The 18,301-nt window shown below is 42.3% G+C and overlaps 1 protein-coding gene across 1 annotated transcript in view; it reads right to left on the bottom strand.

Moving 5' to 3' along the window:
- The window catches only part of EHBP1 (EH domain binding protein 1), a 236,180-nt gene extending 218,802 nt beyond the window's left edge, over positions 1 to 17,378 (bottom strand). Inside the window, exon 1 of the mRNA XM_009327110.1 lies at positions 17,009 to 17,378. Coding sequence (XP_009325385.1) covers positions 17,009 to 17,112 — 104 coding nt within the window. The 5' untranslated portion in view covers positions 17,113 to 17,378. The remainder of the gene's footprint in view (positions 1 to 17,008) is intronic.
- Positions 17,379 to 18,301: the final 923 nt, after the last annotated feature.

The raw sequence follows: 18,301 nt of genomic DNA, 5'->3' as shown, positions 1-18,301 counted from the left end.
GAATCAATTTTAGCTGCACAGAGCTCACACAGAGCACTGAGGGGGAAAACCAGTTATGTGCAGCGTCATCAACATGGACAATAGAGATGCGTGGGCACACAAACTCCTTGGATTCTGCAAAATAAGATTTTCCACATATTTCAGCTTATTTGATAGAAAATGCACTTTTCATCTTTAAAACAAACAAGGCTCAAAAGTTGAAGCCTGCAAAATTTTAACATATTTACTTCTGGAGCATTCAGAGGGAACATCAGCCTTCGCAGGGCCAGCACTGCACATGCGTGTGCATGCCCATGCTCGTGTATGCCCACACTCCAGTGGTACGAGCACTTCAAAATGATGGGCAGGCCCAAGGAGGAACACTCAGGAAAATTAAGATCACCAGGCCACCACCGTAAAAAGCAAATCTTCTGAGTGAGTGTATTCATAGGAGAGTTCAGCATGGCTTTAAGTCAGCTCTCCTTAACTTTTCCAGTTTCTAAGCATAGACAAGACCTTACACAAAACGCTTATCTCAGCTTGATCTGTTAATTTAACCTTGTCTCTTGGGCTTTGACAGGTGAGCGCTCGCATATCTAGCTCTTCCCATTTAACACGTTGTTACCATGCAGTACCGACGCCTTCTCAACAGCTTTTCTTCCCTAACGCTGTCTGCCGGAGAAAGTGCGACTTCTGTCCTCTGTGCTCAGCTCTCAGTTGGACCTGACCTGCACGAAGGCAGACAGGCGACCTAGCAGACTAAAGTCTTTAACCTCTTTCATTGCAGGTGAGTCAGGGCTCATATTTCTCACTGCTCTGGCTGAAAAGTTAACGCTCAGTTTTAACATATACAGGGTTTGGTTTTGTTTGTTCTGCAGCCAGACAAGCAATATAGTACCAAATGAGGTGTGAATTTACTCGTTCATTTCAATGCAGTTAACATTCAAAGATGCTTCGGGTCATTGAAACCCTCAAACTTCAAAGCCAATGAAAAGAAGTGTTTTGGAGAAAATTATGAAGTCGAAGTATAAACCAGAGCCAGACATTTGGCTTTTGTAATGTCACCTCACACCGCTGGAACAATGCAAAGAAACCTTTAAGTTCCCCAAAAGGGGCAGGGCGGGATTCCCTGTGGCAGCTGCGTATGCCAGAACATGATGCACTTCCACTCACGCACAGGTAGCGCAACAGCTCCTACAAGTACTCTGCCTCCGTGATGTCCAGCCTCCAAACTTCAAGACCCTTCTGTAAAGATGCGCAGTCAATCCAGAGCGTCTGAGCCACATCTGACACACGGGGCCCGTCCCCAGCAGCACGTGCAGGCACACAGCATCAGCTTTCCCTGAGGCAAGCGGACCAACGTATGCAGCCCTTATTCCCAAGGGACTGACAGCCCTCTGCCATCCCACAAGTGAAGTATGTCCCTCAGCAACAGGATGGCAGAAGGTGGCAGAGCAGAAACCGGGACCAGGAGGACCAAAGTGCAGACAAGCTCTTGCATCAGACACTTCCCGCTTTACCTATCATAAATGAACCTCTCCACATCTGAAGGACCCCAGGATTTAAAGACAGATGCAGGCTAGCTCTTCTCCTCAGCTGTACTCTCCCCTCCCCCTCTTACCTCTCTTAAGACATGGATAGGGATCACACACGCCCAGGGACCTTACAGCTGAAACACCCAAAGGGGGGAAAAGAGATTCAAACAATCAAAGAGAAAATATCCATAAGGCAAAGATGACACGTGGCCAGCTTCATCACATAAATAACAGTGCCAGAGATAGAACAGGTACCTATGTTTTTCTTCTGGCTTTGAAGTATTTGATTGCTGTACAATCCTGGTCTTCAAGAATCAGCCACAAACCAGACTGGCAATTCTGAAATGGGTGATGGAGGTTTGCTTCTCTCAAGAGAGTCAGAGTCAAGAGTTTAGCCTGTCTCTGACCAAACTCAAGAGTGGTTCTTGCAGTTTAGCCTCATAAATATTTCAAATATCTCACGTGCTACCCTATCTCTTCTTACACTGTAAGTCACAGGACAGATATCCTGGAGCAACAAACAAGTAAAATAGCAACAAACACTCTGCATAGAATTCTTGGCATTTTTTAAAGGGTAGGAAATAAAATGTTATTTTTCCCCCCCAATAGTCACATTCTCTCTTCCACAAACATTAGATTTTGGGACTGATTTTGTGGATGTGATATGAAAGAAAAAGCTATCATCTGAAGTCCAAGCAGAAAATAAATCACAGAACAAATTCTGCAGCGGGGGGGGGGAAGATCAGCAATTCTAATCCAGCCAGCATATGTATATATTGAAGTCAACAAGCTTAACCAGAATATTCCAACAGCTCTGATTATATCACAGTAATGATAAGCCTATATTCTGTTGTGCACCCACAGCTTTGTTGGAGTTGTAACTGAGCTCCATCCTACCAGCTTTATTCCCAGAAGTCTTCACAGAGCTTAACAAGTTCTCTTCCTTCATTTAGTGCTATAGTCTCTACATAAACACCTTTTTTAAAGCATTTTGGTTTGAACTGTCAGGCAGACTGTCACAACCATTTGCAAGTGAATCTGACACAAACAGCATAGGTCCCCTGAACTTTTTGCACTGGAGTCATCAACATATAGCCTTTCAAGTGCAATTACATGCTTCAGGCATCCATCACCTCTACTGAAGAGGAGCTTGGTCCTTACAGTTATTGTCATTTTCTAATATATCGCCACCATTGGATAAAATATTTTAGAAACGTCAATCCAGAAAGGATGTACTTAGAGCCTAGTACAAATTACTTCCTTCCCCTCAATCTGGCATTTATCCATTACACATACTCTTAATTACACATCACTCAAAGGAAAATAAATAGAAAACAAACAAAAACCCCTCCTCACAACAAAAAACTTGCTTAAGCTCCTGCATCAGTAACTGTAGATCAGTGATCATACCGGTCACTTCCCCTCCAGAATTACCTTTCCCATTTTCCCCATGTACTCTGCTTCACTGGTCCTGCTCTACCTCAATACAGCGTTCTGCAACAGTTTCCACTCTGACCCCATATGACCAGACACACTTGCAAATTACCTCATTATTAACATGACTTATACTTAGAAAAATGCCCCCTCTCTTTCTTTTTTTTTTTTTCTCCAGTTTGTAGGGTATAACTTGTAGTTTCCTCCTCGCTTATGCAGCATCTTGCTACCATAAATGTGCACTCATACAATTCCTATCAGTACAGAGAGGCTTTCTTGCACCTTCTCCACAATTTCTCTGTATTTTAGTTTCAGAGATATAAACCAGGGATCATTTTTCTCCATCACACAGCAGTCTTGTAAGACTGGATTAATAATGGAGCTGTGCAGCTGCAGAATTTTTGCGCAGAGAAATTGTCAGCACTTGATATTTATTTCCGCAAAGCAAAGTGTCTTTTTAGTTGTTTCACGCCAGTACCACCGAACGGAGAGCTGCTACCTTCTGGCCTTTAACAGGAGACATAAATCCTACTTGTAAGTAATTGTGGATGTAAAACTGTAGGAAAGCTGACAGAAGATGATTTGTGCATGCAAATTAGGGAGTGATAGAAAAGATGACTTTTCTACAGTTACAAGGGAAGTTGAAAGAAAGCCTGGTGTGGAACCAGGATTTTCTGACTTCTGTTGTTTCTACCACTAGACCACACTCCCTAGTAGAAGGAGAAGCAAAAAGGACTTTATTTCCCCCTCCAAATCCAAAACACTTACATAGAAAAAACTGCACAGAATTTATCAAGTCTGCTCTGAACAAATGAAGGTGCTAAACTGACCGACACAGAATTATTTATGTAAGGAACAAAAATAACTTTTACTACTACTTTTAGTAACTGAAAACCTACATAGCCTCGCAAGCTCCTCTACTTTCAGTACTCAGAAAACCCTACTCTGCAGTTTCTGGCTACATCTGGATAGTGAGAGAGAGAACACCGTGTGTGATTTCTTTGCTGTGACTGGACACTTACCCTTGGGATAGAAAAAAATTAAACTCCCACAGCCACGCATGTACAGAACCAGCTTCCCAGGTTCAAATAACGAGAGAAATCATGCTTTCATACAATAATCAACTCAAAAAGCCCAAACTGTAAATAAGTTCTTATCCTCCTGTAACTATGTATAAATGCACCAAACGGTAAGAGCGTATCAGTACTCTTTCTGTGTATGCTGCATTATTCCTACCCTTTCCACATCAACCACCTGGAAACTGGCATGTGACACCAATATGGAAAACAACTTACACAGATCCAGTGAAGAAAATGAAACACAGTGACAATATAAAGATGCGTCAGGTTGAAGAGGTCGGGACATTAATTTGAACTGAGTAAAGTTACATTGAGGAAGGCCAGACATACACTGCAGTTTTATTTACAAAGCTATAAATCTTCCTTTGAATAGAAAATGTAATAACAGAACAGACCCCTTTCAAATGCACTCAGAATTTTTTTTAACATCACGTGATATTAATAGCCACACTTTTTCTACCTGTGTCTTAAAGGTAGAAATATTTAAATAATGCAGTTTGTTTTCATTCAGCACAAAAAGAGTCCCTGAAACATTTTAAATTTAGATTTCTTCTTTAACAGTATGACTGCTACTATCGCAGTGACTCAGAGGCACAACAACATTTTCGATAATCAAGGCTTGCTCAGGACAGTTTTTGTGATAGCAAAACTACTTCAATTAGAGAAGCTACTCCAAACTGGAATAGTTGTTCTGATACGATCAGAAATATAAAAGCACTTTATTTTGCTACAGAAGTGCTTAAACTGGCTGTGCAGCTATTTCCATGAAAATGTCTCTAGATAATGTATTTCTGTACTGCTGCCTCCTGCCTATAAGGGAAGAATAGGTACTGTATGACATGGATTGCAAAGGCACAGTAAAACAGTGGAGCTGCTGCATACAGATGAGGTCCAAGTATACATATGTGCATATTGCTTGTTCAGCAAAATCAAGTCTGAAAGCTCAATGTGACACAGTAAGTTCCCATTTTAAAGTGGGCACATTTTGTCATAAGAATTTTACGTGGCCTGAGCCAGCAAACATCCGTCTGAATAAAACACAAAAATCCGATTACAGCTGAAAGGAATTGTATTCGACAGGAGAATAAAGGCCTGGGGTTTACTACAATGTTGAGCATTTCAGTAACATGAAATACTTCACTATTTCAAAGCTACCTAGATTACCAGCGAGATGGCTTGAGGTTGTAAGGAAAGTGAGATTTCTGGCCCTGTTCAGCCCATGTGCCCCACAGCACACCTGGGAGCCTCCCAGAGTAACCAAGGGTGGACAAGACTTGTCCTTTACTAGCAACAGCCACCCCTTCTGCTACTCATCATCAGCATCCAGGCTTTCCCTCCTCTTAAGATGGTTCAACAGCGTACATTGATTTCATATACACACACTGCATCTTGAACTATATATTTGTGCATACTATGCACAGATGACAGACTTCTGTCATGTGCTACCAGCTTCCAGAAACATCTCCCCACCGCTTTTAACTTCTCCTTTGCTGGGAGGGATGTTCAGTATAAGAAGAAGTTAAGACCCCATCAATAAAACACATGCTAACCAAAGAGATGACATCGGCAGAACTACAAGAAAGCTCCGCAGCTGTTCTCCAAAATAATTATTTTTGCTTCACACATGGGTTGCTCGTATTTAGGTCACTGTTTTTCTATCTCCAAGCCCAGCAGGATCTGCCTTGTATATCCCATACTGGCAGACCAGAAGACATTCAAACAGGGAGAAAAGCCTCACCTTCTGCTCCTCACTCTCCCTGCTTCCCCGTCAGCTCACCTCACCTCGTCCTGCCCATCCCTGAGCAATGCTGAAATGCAACAAGCAAATACTCCATGTAAAAAGCTGCAAGACCAACCATTTTTTTTTAAAGGCCTCCTTGGGCAGCAAAGAAGAAACAAACCCTGTAGAAGACAACCTGAGGCAAACCTAACCAAGCCTCCTCTGTGCCCACCTATGGCACAGCACAGAAGGAAGAGGAAGGCAGAAAACTTGCTTTGTGAGGCTAATGAGGCAGCAGGTTTCTGCTTCTCTGGGCCTTAATGGGGTTTTGTCAACCATAAGAGATACTGACAGTTCTCACAATGAGGTGGACATAAACAAGTTAGGGTAAATTGCAGTCTTCCTATAGTCAAGAGTAGCTCAAGATTATTTTCTTTTTTTAAAATTACAGTTTGTTGACTTTATCATTAATTGCTAATCAAGCAAGCACCCTCCTTTTACCAGCTGTTGCTAAAAGAAGGAAGTATTATTTTTCCCCCTACAGTACATGCTCTGCTTCCCTAAGAATAAGTTTGTCTGAAATAAATTTATTTACTGAAATCAGCATTTTTTTTTCCAGGAGGAAGCAGACTTGGTGCATTGTAAATACTTTATTAGGGTCCACTCCAGACAACAAGACTGAACCTATAGGCAAAAATTTCTATATTCCTGCTTCCTGGTACAGCAATAGGAAAAGGAGACAAGGGACTGCACTGTCATCTGCAGTGGTACTACATCAACATTAGCCACGCTATCAGCAGTACCGAAGTTACCGATGATGGGTAAGATGAATACAAAGCACCAGGACTGGGTAACCCACAAACCAAAAGCACAGGTAACGCCTGTTTTTACTGCCATCTTCCTTTGCAATACAGCCTTTCCTGAGGCAGCTAGAGCAGGAGGCAACTACAGTAACAGATGGGTAGCAGAGAAACACAGAAACATCTAGCAGCTCCTTGCTCCAAAAATACACTCGCACAAAGGGCCGCATGGAAGCACAAACTGAAACAAACCCGTAGTTCCAGGCAGAGGGAAAGGGGTCGGGCTGCCAGCAGCTTTCGCCCCTGCAGATTCTCCAGCGTCTAATAAAGGGTAGAGTTACTGGCTTTTTACCTGCAGCCACAGGGTCTGTCCAAGACTCCTCTCTTCTATCCAGAAGCCCTTTATTACAAAACCCATGGAAATAATAGCTGGAGGTTTCCACCCCCATAAGCTTTGGTTGAAATTGTCTGCTGAAACTTTTCGATGCAACACTGAATTTGCTGGCCAGACGGACAATTCAGACATATTTTAACATCATAGGAGAACTTTTTCCCTATGAAGCAACATTAAAAATAAGGGAGAAGCCCAAGGTTCAAAAACAACAACACAGCAAGCTAACTTGTTATAACCACTGACAGCACGGCCCCATCAACCACAGCAGTGTTGTGTGCCCAGGAAAAGAGCTGTCCTAGCTCTCTAGAGAAAGGACAGCAGAGACAGCAGTGTTGGTGTGGAGGTATGACACTTTGACGAGGCAGCATGGCAGAGTAGGCTGCCACAGGCCCACAGATAGCAGATGATGTGTCAGGGGCATTCCCCTCGCACCATCCTTTACCAAGCTCTCTATATTATCATATTCTGGCACTCCCCTGTTACGCTGCTGCTAGCTTTCAGCTGGCATAGCATTTACCCCAGAAAAGAAGGAGAAGTGCTGGGGCAGGAAAGAAGAGTTGCCTTCCCCTCCCCCTTTACTGGACAGTCTTACAGCCATGGACTAAAGGAGGCATCATGTCTCAAAGCACTAGATGTTTACAATTCTAGCAGTATGGGTGATCACACACTTTCTCAATCCTCTGTCAAAAAATCCCACGATTACATCAGCCACTATGAGAATTTCAGGGTGTTAAGATTACTCTTGGTCATCTTTCAGTTCAGAATGAAAAAAATCAAATCCCATTTACTATATGAAAAAAGGAATCCATGGGAAAGAAAATAATTCCTTTACTGTTTTAAGATTGTCTGTGTCTTGGTATTCTGAAAGGGTATGCAGACAGTGGAGCTCAGAACAGCCATCTAAAGGGAGGAAAGTAAACAATTTTAACAAGAAAATGAAAAACCAAGAGCAAAGCCTACAATCCCAAATTCCCTTTTCTACATGCACAAATCCCAAAAAAGGGGGGTGAAAACACCATTGTCATAGGCATTTTTTAAAAAAAAATCTTTTTAAAAAGTGTTAACAGTAAACAGGAACCATCCCAAATATGCCTCAAAACCAAGCAGAACTGCGCTAGATTCTTTTGCTTTTTGTGGTATGAGAGGACGTGCAGAAAAATGGGTCAGGACTTTCCCATTCTTAAAATTTTCTTACATGTCAAAGATAAAGGAATGCAAGGGGAACTTTCATGAATATTCACTCACTCGACTTAAGAGACGCTTATTCCAAGTACTCTATCCAGTTAAGATCTGCACTTGAAGAGAAAAAGGAGTTCAAAAATCTTGTTCTCTTGAAAGTTTTGCACAGGTTTATACAACTACTGCTCAGGTTACCTACAGGAAGAGACAAACCACTACATCAGCTTTCCAAGAGACAGTAGGTACAACCAGAAGAAAAATACAGCCAAGCAGTTAAGAACAGCCAAACAAACTCACCCACCTGCCAACATGGCTTGAGCTGTGACTGCAGAGCTATAATCATGTCAGGTGTTACCAGGAGCTGTCAAGGTTAAGTCCTCTGCTAATAAACCACAGATAAATCAGCAACAGGTTGGTTTGGAAATTTACAGGCTGCTGAGTTAGATCTTTGCTGGAAAAGAGAATTAAGCTGTTTTGACAGCTCTTTTAAATCTCCTCTTATGTATTGCCATAAACAAAGGGATTCAGAGTTTACTTAATGAGCAGTCACTGACAGTAAAGGAAGTTCACAGTGCATGCTGAGTGGCAGCATACAATGTACTGCCAACTGTATTCAATGGTCCAGATTCTCCAATTACATCGTTTAATATGGCTTTTGATATTAACAGTACTGGCTACGCAAATACTCTTCCCAGGCACAACTGGGAGGGGAAAGTCAGTTTATGACACTGGATTTAAAAGCACGGGCACCAGCGCATTAGTATTAGCCCTGAAGAAAGTTCAAGACAGCTATCATCTTGGGGCATCAGGCAGCAACGTAACTAATGGAAAGCCCAGAGCTGACTTAGGGAATGTCTTTGGTCTGCCTGGCCTACAGAAAAGTGATGGGGCTTGTCCCAACAGGTGGAGATGAATATATGCTCCCAGCAAAGCTGCACACCCATCAAAACATACATCACCACCACAACAGCCAATGCCACTCATCCAGCAACCCCCAACAACTCTGACCCATCGGACAGGAGCAAGGAAGCAAACATTACTTCTCGGGTAAAGAAAGAGGAGGTAGCGAACATGGAGGATGACTGGTCATCACAGGTACTTGCTGAGATGGCACCAAGGAAACGAGTGGTAGTCATGTGAGTTATGGTAACATGAGAGTCAAAACTGATGTGATATGATAGAGTCTTAAAACATCCCTGATTGTTTTAATTCAGTTGTCCCTGGAACTAGAAATTAGTTTGCCTTGTGATGTTTGGTCAGCACCAAAGTAATTTTTCAAAACAGATCTGTTAGAAAAGAAAGATCAGATCTGCTAGTGTGCCGTTAGGCTCTGATACAGCAGCTCACCCAAAACAAAGCCCACAGAATGACTGCAGGAGACTGAGTGTGCACATGAAATAAAACCCGAAACCAGTTTGTGCTAAAATAAATACACAGAGCCACAGAGATCGCAGTTCAGCAGCTGCAGACAGTTAAGCAGCTGCAGAGCCTAGACATAGCTTTGGAGTAATTCTCAAGAAACTCTCCTTAAATAATAATAAAACAGAAATAAAAGAAAAACCCAATAATGACTCTCCACTACAAAAAGAACCTCAACAGGCAAATGAGAATTACTTCTGTACTGCTCATCTTTACAGGTTTGCAGGCACCTGGAAACTATAGTTCAGAAGGGCCTGCACCTCTGATTCATCCCAAAGGCTTGTGCATTTGGAAGCCCTACAGTGACAGCACAGGGCACTGACTCAGGATCTGGGTGATTTAGCTGAAGCACTTTAAGATGCTCTTGCCCGCAGCTGTGGCTCATCTCACCCCTCTGGCAGGTTTTCCTCCCCACTGCATCAGGGCAGCATAAGGGAGGTGCATACGCTCCTCAACTGCTGCAGTTCACTCTCACCTTACAAATCTGAACTGAAGTCGATGGCAGTTAACACTAACACACCAGGCAGTCTTACTGTCATCCTACCTCTGCTTCAGGGCAGAGGAAACCAGAGGAAGACTACTGCTAAGGGACAGTGACATCTCAGCTCCACTCTTGAATCCAGAAAGCATCATGAGTCAGAGCCTTAGACAACAGCAATGTTAGTTATGTTTCTGCTAATTTTAGCTCATGCTTAACCACCAGTTCCCAAGTCCCTGCAACGCCTTTCCAGGTGCCAAAAGCCACAACCACCCTACACCTCAACTGCCAAAACATACAGCTTCCCAGCTGAGAGGCTCTGATGCACTTACATAAACTGTATGCTGCAGAAATACATTTTTCAAATAAAGACAACAAAAGGAAGGAAACAAGGAAGGCTTTATTTACCCTATTGCTATGTGCATATCTTAAAATAAGGAACAAAAGTTCAGCTGCATAGTTCCTGTATTTCAGAGTCCACTCCAGGACACGCAGAACAGACTTGGTGCAGAGGGCAGCTAAGGAGTGTCCCACAGCAAGGTAGCAAACAGCCTGCCAGGGCCAGCTTCTACCCCAAGGAGTAAAAGGAGAGAGGGGGCAAGGAAACAAACACACACTTCACACACTCCCCTCAGAGTAAACTGGGAAAGCTTTTAGAAGTAAACAAACAACCCCCCCACCCCCGTATTCTCAGAAAGCCACCCAAGCAGAATGCTTTTACTACAGTAACTGAAGGGTTTGTCTTATAAGAAGAGTTTCCTCAGATTTAGTCAACCTTACCAGCCTCCTCCTCTTCTCCTTATTCACACTAAACTGTGAAAGGGACTTCAGCTCTCTCCAGCCAATTAAAAACTAATTGAAGCAACAGACTGGCACTATACAGCCTGAGCAGTCTAAGAGACTGAAGACTCGGCTCAGATGAGGCCTACATAATGTCATATTTCGTTTTATTTAACGTCATAACACAAAGAGCTGAAATTCACAGGGATCCAATCCTGCAAAAAATTCTTTATTCCAGCTCAAGTCCACTGGGTTCAAAGGAACAGTACACGTACTTTACTGTATGCGTGCAACACGGTGTCTGCAGGAACAGAGCCAGGTTTTATTTATTTATAAAGCTCTGTGAGGAAGTTACACACACACAGTTTCTCTCTCAAAAAATAAAGCAGTGTTACAACGTAAGTTAGCATATTTTATTTCTTCAAGGAGACATCCTCACCCCTTTAAATGAATGAATGACAGACCATTAAGATGGATTTGTCTACAACATGGATATAACCTAATCTTTTCCGCTTTAGACAATTATTTTTGTTACTGCCAGGATAGTAAACCATGTCAAGGAATTGCTGGAAAGAATTCTGTCTCTCAAAGACAAATAAAATTTAGAACAAATATTTATGACAACCCCAAATCTTTCTACCTTACAGATACTAAACTTCATGTGTGCTTCTACCAATGAGGTCTTTTAGGAACTGGACACAGAGTTTCAAATACTCTCAAAGAGTTGCTGTAGATAGAAAATGTGTATAAGTACACAGCACTGACGATCTGAAAAAGTCAGCAGCAAGAAAGATTTCACATACACCCGTACCTCTCCTGTTGAGCCCGTACCTCTTCACTGCACAATATGCAACCAACAATTTTGATGAGAAATCCCTAACTTGTGGTCCGTGGAACAGACATAGGGCTACAGAAGGGGCCAGGAGGCTAGCTTGGTAAGATAGGGAATGAAAGCAGCTGGTGTTAAGGAGTCAGGATTGGTAGACAACCTCCTGACAGCAGTCAGAGAGCCTAAAGGAGCAGATCTAAATTTGTGGAATCAAGGATTTTCTTTCTGATACAAAGAGGAGAGAGATGCAAGGTGACAGAGGAGAACTGCTTTTGCATGTAGACAGTAAGTGTTTTAATTGACCGCAGGAAGAAAGGGACAAGACAGACCTGTAAGACAGCTGGTGGTGATTATTCAGAAAGAATAAGTTTGATACAATTTAAGCCCTCAAAAAGTCCTCAGTCAAAACTGGAAAGGGATGGAGAAGAAAATGCTGAAGTGCATTTGCAGATGGTGATTATCTGGTGTAGAATCAGAGATCTCAATGAAGAGTGTGAGGACAGAGTATAATTTAATTGAGAAGGAGTAAAAAAGCTAAAAAGCAGGAGAAATTGCATGACTCTTTCCTTGCAGAAGCTATGCTTGTTACGGTATACCTACGTGGCTAACAGGCAAATGCAAATCCAATCAAACACTCACTAGAGCAAGCCCACAACAAACGCACGGTTCACACCAAAACTAACCCAAAGAGATTCTGAATTGACCTGTAACTTATCTCTTTGTCACACATTTTAATGCGATCATCCTTAATAATTAAAAGTACTTAGGTGCTCACAAAATCCCCTCTTAACAACCGTGCAAAGCAAGGAAATTAACTGAGCAATCTGACAGCCTGACCCTGTACAGACAACCCCCAAGGATTTCTACAGCAACCAGTTAACTCCAGTTCTTTCAGTGGCGTTCAGTGCTGAAGGATTTGCTGGAAAGCAGCGACCAGAAGGCAAGCAGACTGGTGTGAACCGTGGAATCTCAAAAAGCTCATTTCTCTCCCATGCACAGTGTATGCCAAATCTTAAAATTCCTGCAGCATCCAGTTATGAAACTACAATAGAAGAGAAAAACAGATGGCTAAAGCCTTTTGGGAAAAAAAAGCTTAAGCGTTACTTCATTTCCAAAAGAGAAAGATGTATATTTGAAAATACAGAACCTACTTCAGACCATACCTAATTGATACAAAAATAGGAGATTTGCCTCATGGAAATGAAGCCTGCCTTCAGTTAAGGCAGCATACAAGAAGAGTTTAACCCTTTTAGAACATCGTGGCTCACTGTATTTTTAAGCAGGATTTAACAGCAAAGCAGTTCATATAGGAGATGACAGGTATTACAAACATTGTAAAAAACAACATATTTCTTTATCTCTAAAGGAACTATTGAATGGCAAGTCCTGTAGAAAAGCCTTCTTATGCTTATTCTTTTCCAGAGTTTTTAAGCAGTTAGCACCTACATTCAGGTGAGCAGCTTTCTCACTCATAAAAGCATCCAATGGACATCATATTAGGAACTTGGCAACCTCAACTCTGTAAGAGTTAGGCCATTCTCTGTGGAAACCAGTCAATACTACACTTGAAGCCCCTGGTTGGGTCCCTGACTTGCGAGACATCACACAAAAATAAGGAAACATAAAAGCCATCCTAGAGAGCTCACGTGTTCAGCATTAGGTGCTTCAGCAGCTCTGTAAAACAGCTACCACAGCTTCAGGTCCTAGTACTGAAACTGATCTCTGGTCCAAAAGAGCATTTTCCTCCTATGAGGCTCCTCTGCTGAGCCTGTGCCTCAGACAAGCCTTGACTCAGTTGCCTGAACAGAGGCCTCCAGCAGCTGAGAAGCCCCAGGGTACACAAGAGATGTATGCCGGGATGGCAGGCTTGACACAGGATCAACAGGAGATCTGGGCTTCTCCAAACTGGCAGCTGGGACTGGCAGGAAACCCAAAGGCATCTCAAACAGCGCTAGACACCAGTGTTCAGGCAACTGAACTGGGTCCCCTATGCAAGTCACAGCATTACACCTGCCAGCGATGCCCAGCACACTCTTCTCCCACACCGCAACACTTGCTCCGACAGCACAGAGCAGCAAATACAACTTTTCTTTGTAGAAGCCTAAGCAAAATGCATGAGACTGATTTCTGGTTTTATTCAATGGCTCTGCACTGAGGAGGCGGACTACATTAACTCTCTCCTACCACGCATAGTCCTTCCAGGCCAGGATTGCAGCTCATTGGCGAGGCTGGCTAGAAAATCCTGCGCTGCCCCAGCTTATTCCAAGGGTAAGTGGAGGAGGACACGCTCCAGCACTGCCAAGCAAGCGCCTTTCAAAAAAATCAACTGCTTATATGATTAATGCAAAGCACAACATTTTCACAGTAGCAGGAGTCACTAATCCATATTAAAGACCAAGACTACATTTATTTATTTATTTTTAATGAAAGGCTTTCCATCAACCAACTGCTCAATTTTTCAAAGGTACTGAGCAGCCACAATAATTAGGTCTGGGTCAGCAGGAGCAGCCAGAATGCCACAGAAACAACTCAGTCTTGTTAATTACCTGAAAATAAGTTTTTTCTAATGAAACAGCGACCACACTGGACACTTCATCACAACCTGTCCCCCCAAATGCACCACCGATGAAAAGCAATCATCTGAGAGTGGCTGTCTTTAATCATTAGTAGGGATAAGAATCAGAAATTATAGAGAGCAGAAAAAGCAAGGAAAGGGAGTTTCAGCCTATGCTGGACAAATGCTGCTGTACCTAGAGATAACCCTTTTAAAGAGTGAAGCAGCAACACCAGAGTGGTAGCGACTTCCCACACAGCTAGCATAACTCCAGAAAAAAGAGCAGGAGCTATTTTGAACACTAAATTAAAAAAAATTCAAATGAATACAAATCCAGAGGAGACAAAAAGTATTAAAGCCAACCAGAAATACACCCAACATTGCAAACCACACACAATCAGTTACAAAAATATTCTAAAACACAAGTCATTTTCTGAAGAGGTAGACAAATGTAAACCTAACAGAAGATAGCAGTTCACAGACAGGCACCCAGCCTGTTTTGGTCATGCACAATCCTTGCTCACAGACACATCTCAGTTCAAGTGTGTTTATGACCACATTGTCATTTATTTTAAAATATGAATGGAGAATTCTTTTCCTCCAGAAACACAGCATTGTTAAAATGCCAGTACATTAAAATAATGTACTGCTTACTACATTTCAATCAAACAAACTACAGACTACAGCACTAACACTTAATGTGTATTAAGTGCTTTCAGCAAGAACAGCATATGGAGTTCATTCCTTCTGTTTTGTTCTTACATGGACCAAACTCAGAGACAAGCTTTAGAAATAGAGAAAGCAGCGATTCTGTCAGCACATGCAAAACTATCTTCTCCAAAGTTAAGGAAAGACTTAGTTGAAGGCTCTCAAAATATATATTTACCCTTTTGTTTCATATAGGGAGTTCCACTTATGGCATAAGTATCATATTTTAGCTTGAATGCTTAAAGAACACTTTTGTTAAGGTTCTCCATACAAGAGGAAGCAGAATAGAAAAGCCTACAATCAAACAACTGTGAGTGATGTTTTTTTCCCCCCTACTGTTATTTTTCCTAGAATTCATCCACATTTCACCACCATACTGTTGCTTCATCATAACCAACACAAGCACTGATCTTGCCTATATTTAAATTCAAGAACATACAATGAAGGTTCAGAAAGACAACCTATTTTTAAAAGATTAGTTGTGTATCTGAGGTTTTAAAAGGCTGTTTCACTGCTTTACACACAGGCATTTTGCTAGGTGGGTGCTCTAGTTTATGATTAAACAATAAGCTAATTGTTTCTAAAATAACAAGATTGTTCACAAGAGAACTTTTGTGTGCGACTTTCTCTTAAATCAAGCGAAAGTTAGCTGCAGATCCAATCTGAACATTCCCCTGCAGCATTCATACTTTAGTGCCGAAGCGTTCTGCAAATTCTCAAGCAAGGAGTGAATCAAAGTGAAAATGAAAGCCAAAACAGGCTAGTTTATGCAAACAAAATATAAAAAGCAATAAACACAACTGCTGAAATAAACCTGATAAACCAAAACTACTGTGGAAAACTCTTTGGCCTGAACTAGACAGTAGATCCCGTGAGATAATCACAACAGCCTCTTTCAACTTTTAAAATGGTTTTATTTGTAGTTTATTCTGTGAAAGCAAGTTTAATTTCCAAAACGATCCCATTTCTTAATAATCTTTTAAAACATTTTAGGCAAGAAGATAACTTGTTAAAAAAAACTTTTAACCTGACAGTGTTCCTTTAAGACAGAGCAGCGAGCAGCCTTCCAGCATATTTGACAGAGATTTCCAATTCCAAGAGATAGAATTTAAATTTGTAGAGGCAATTACTCATAACCAGTGAAAGCAGCCAATGCAAGTGCCAAACTTGCCAACAAGAAGAAAGGCCAACTATTAGAAAGGAGGCTGCAGTTTATTACAAGACAATTTGAACATCTCAGTCCATGAGGTCTGGAAAGTACTTTCTTCGTCCCCTGACGCTACAGGCTCACACCAACGTGAAGAATTATGTCAGTAACTTCAATATTCCAAACATAGAAAACAGCACTTAGGTATCTGTATAATGGAGATCTTTGTCTGACTATTTAAAAGCTGCTTCTCGTCTCCCCTAGCAGATTTATCTAAGCTCATTTTGCACAGGAAGGAAGATGCGCCAGACCCATACCATTAACTGTTAACTGCTGTCTAGTCAGCTCCAAAACCATCCAACTGGACCACCACTGCACAAAATTCTTGTCTGACTAAACAAATACCTTAAGACAATTCCCAAGGATCTGTCTCTTGCCTCTTCCCATTAAAAGATGGAAAGGAACAAGGAAAAGAAGGAGAGACAAGACATCTTCAGGTAAAAAAGTCAAAATCGAAATGGGTATTTCATTTCATCATATCCACCCCAGATTAAAATGCCACCATCTTCAGGACTGATCTCAAATGCCTCAGTCAGCTAACAACAGTGTCAGCAGATAACACTCAGCACCAAGAGCAGAGCTGGAAGTTGGAAAACAGCTCCCAGGAAATATTAAAAAAAAAAAAAAACCCCAAACCCAGATGGCGAGCTAATAAATGCACCGTCCTCTGCATGATAACAACAATGCCAGCTAAGAAAATCAGAGTACAGAACAAAACCAACAGGTCCAAGATAAGTATGCAGGCAAAGCAAGCACTCATCAAGAAAGACAAGCACCCCATGCAGCTGCTTCTGCAATGGGCAGGCAAGACCAATGCATGCACACCGAACAATACAAAATGAGCAACATCCTTCCTATTTCAGCACCAGCAACTTACTCCACCATTTGTGCAACAACATGAGCTGCTTCTTACCATTTTTTGGTGCACTCGACCATCAACTCCTGGTAAGAGGCCACAAACTGGAACTTGGATGCATGTTTCCCAACACGCTGCAGTCTTTTCCAAACTGAAGCCATGATGGTGAGAAATACCAGTCCTCTTACACAGTAGCAACTGTTTTAAGCAACTTAGTTTTAAGAGTGTGTGCGTGCTCTATACTAGCAGATTTATATACAGACACAGTAAAAACAGTGCACAAGGAACTTGATGGGATGTCTACAGTTCATATTCTGCCTCTCCCTTCTTCATGGTAAATCCCAGTCTAGCTGAATGGCTCATCACTGGCCAGGAGCAGCATGCAATAGGAGCAGGCAGGTAATTGAAAGGAAGTTCTCTCATGGAATCATCATTCCTCGCACAGTAGATGATGTGGAGACTGCAGGACTGGAAGACAAATAAGACAGGGGGAGAGAGCATTGGTTGATATACTCCATACTACAGTGCTGCAATTGCACGTGATCTCATACCTTTTAAACTACAATAAACCACAAAAACATACCCTCTTCCTGTTGTCATCCCCCCCTCCAATTAAATAAATAAATAAGAACGCTGCAGCAATTTCAGGAATGCAAACAGCGAGTCTGTTTGGAAACATATCAACATGTCCTTTTATCAGCACCATCATAATTGGCAACAACAACAAAAAAGGGCAGGTCAGGGCCACACTGTATCCTTATGAAGCATCTCCGGTAAGCAATGCAAAGTGGCTGAGGTGCTGCCAATATGCACCCAGAGGGAGGGACACAGGGAGATGAAGACAAGTTCTTTGTCTTGATGACAAAAGGTGTAACAGTTGTTTCCTCTCACACGCACACCTCCCGCTCGCATTTCTCTTTCCAAGGAGAAGGAAAAGCCAGGAAGCTAGCAAGGGAGTGTTACTACTTAAATGCCTGTGCCAGGGTGAGGAGGAGGATGAAAGAGGAAGGGGCATTTCCTGAGCCCTGGCTGCCCAGGATTCCCCATCTTCCTCGCTGCATCATATTGAAATGGAAATGCCTCTCCATCCTGAACTGAGAAATGCTCATTGGGGAGGTGAAAAGGGAGAGGAGAAACCCAGATGGGTCTTCTCCCTCCAAAGGAAAGCAGCATCTCTGCCGGGTACGGAGTAAAACGCCTCTTAATTAGGAATATGGGGAAGCAAGAGGTGGCCGCACCTGGCGAGAAGGCAGGTAGAATGGCATCAAAGCTGGCAAGGAGGCAACCTGGGGTCCAGGAATGCACCCCTGGAGGGGGCCGTCCCCACGGGCGAGGAGCGCCCCGCTCCGC

This window comes from Pygoscelis adeliae, unplaced genomic scaffold (assembly GCF_000699105.1).
Source record: "Pygoscelis adeliae isolate BGI_AS28 unplaced genomic scaffold, ASM69910v1 Scaffold137, whole genome shotgun sequence".
In the NCBI taxonomy this organism is placed as follows: domain Eukaryota; kingdom Metazoa; phylum Chordata; class Aves; order Sphenisciformes; family Spheniscidae; genus Pygoscelis; species Pygoscelis adeliae.
This window is presented reverse-complemented; position numbering and strand designations above follow the sequence as displayed.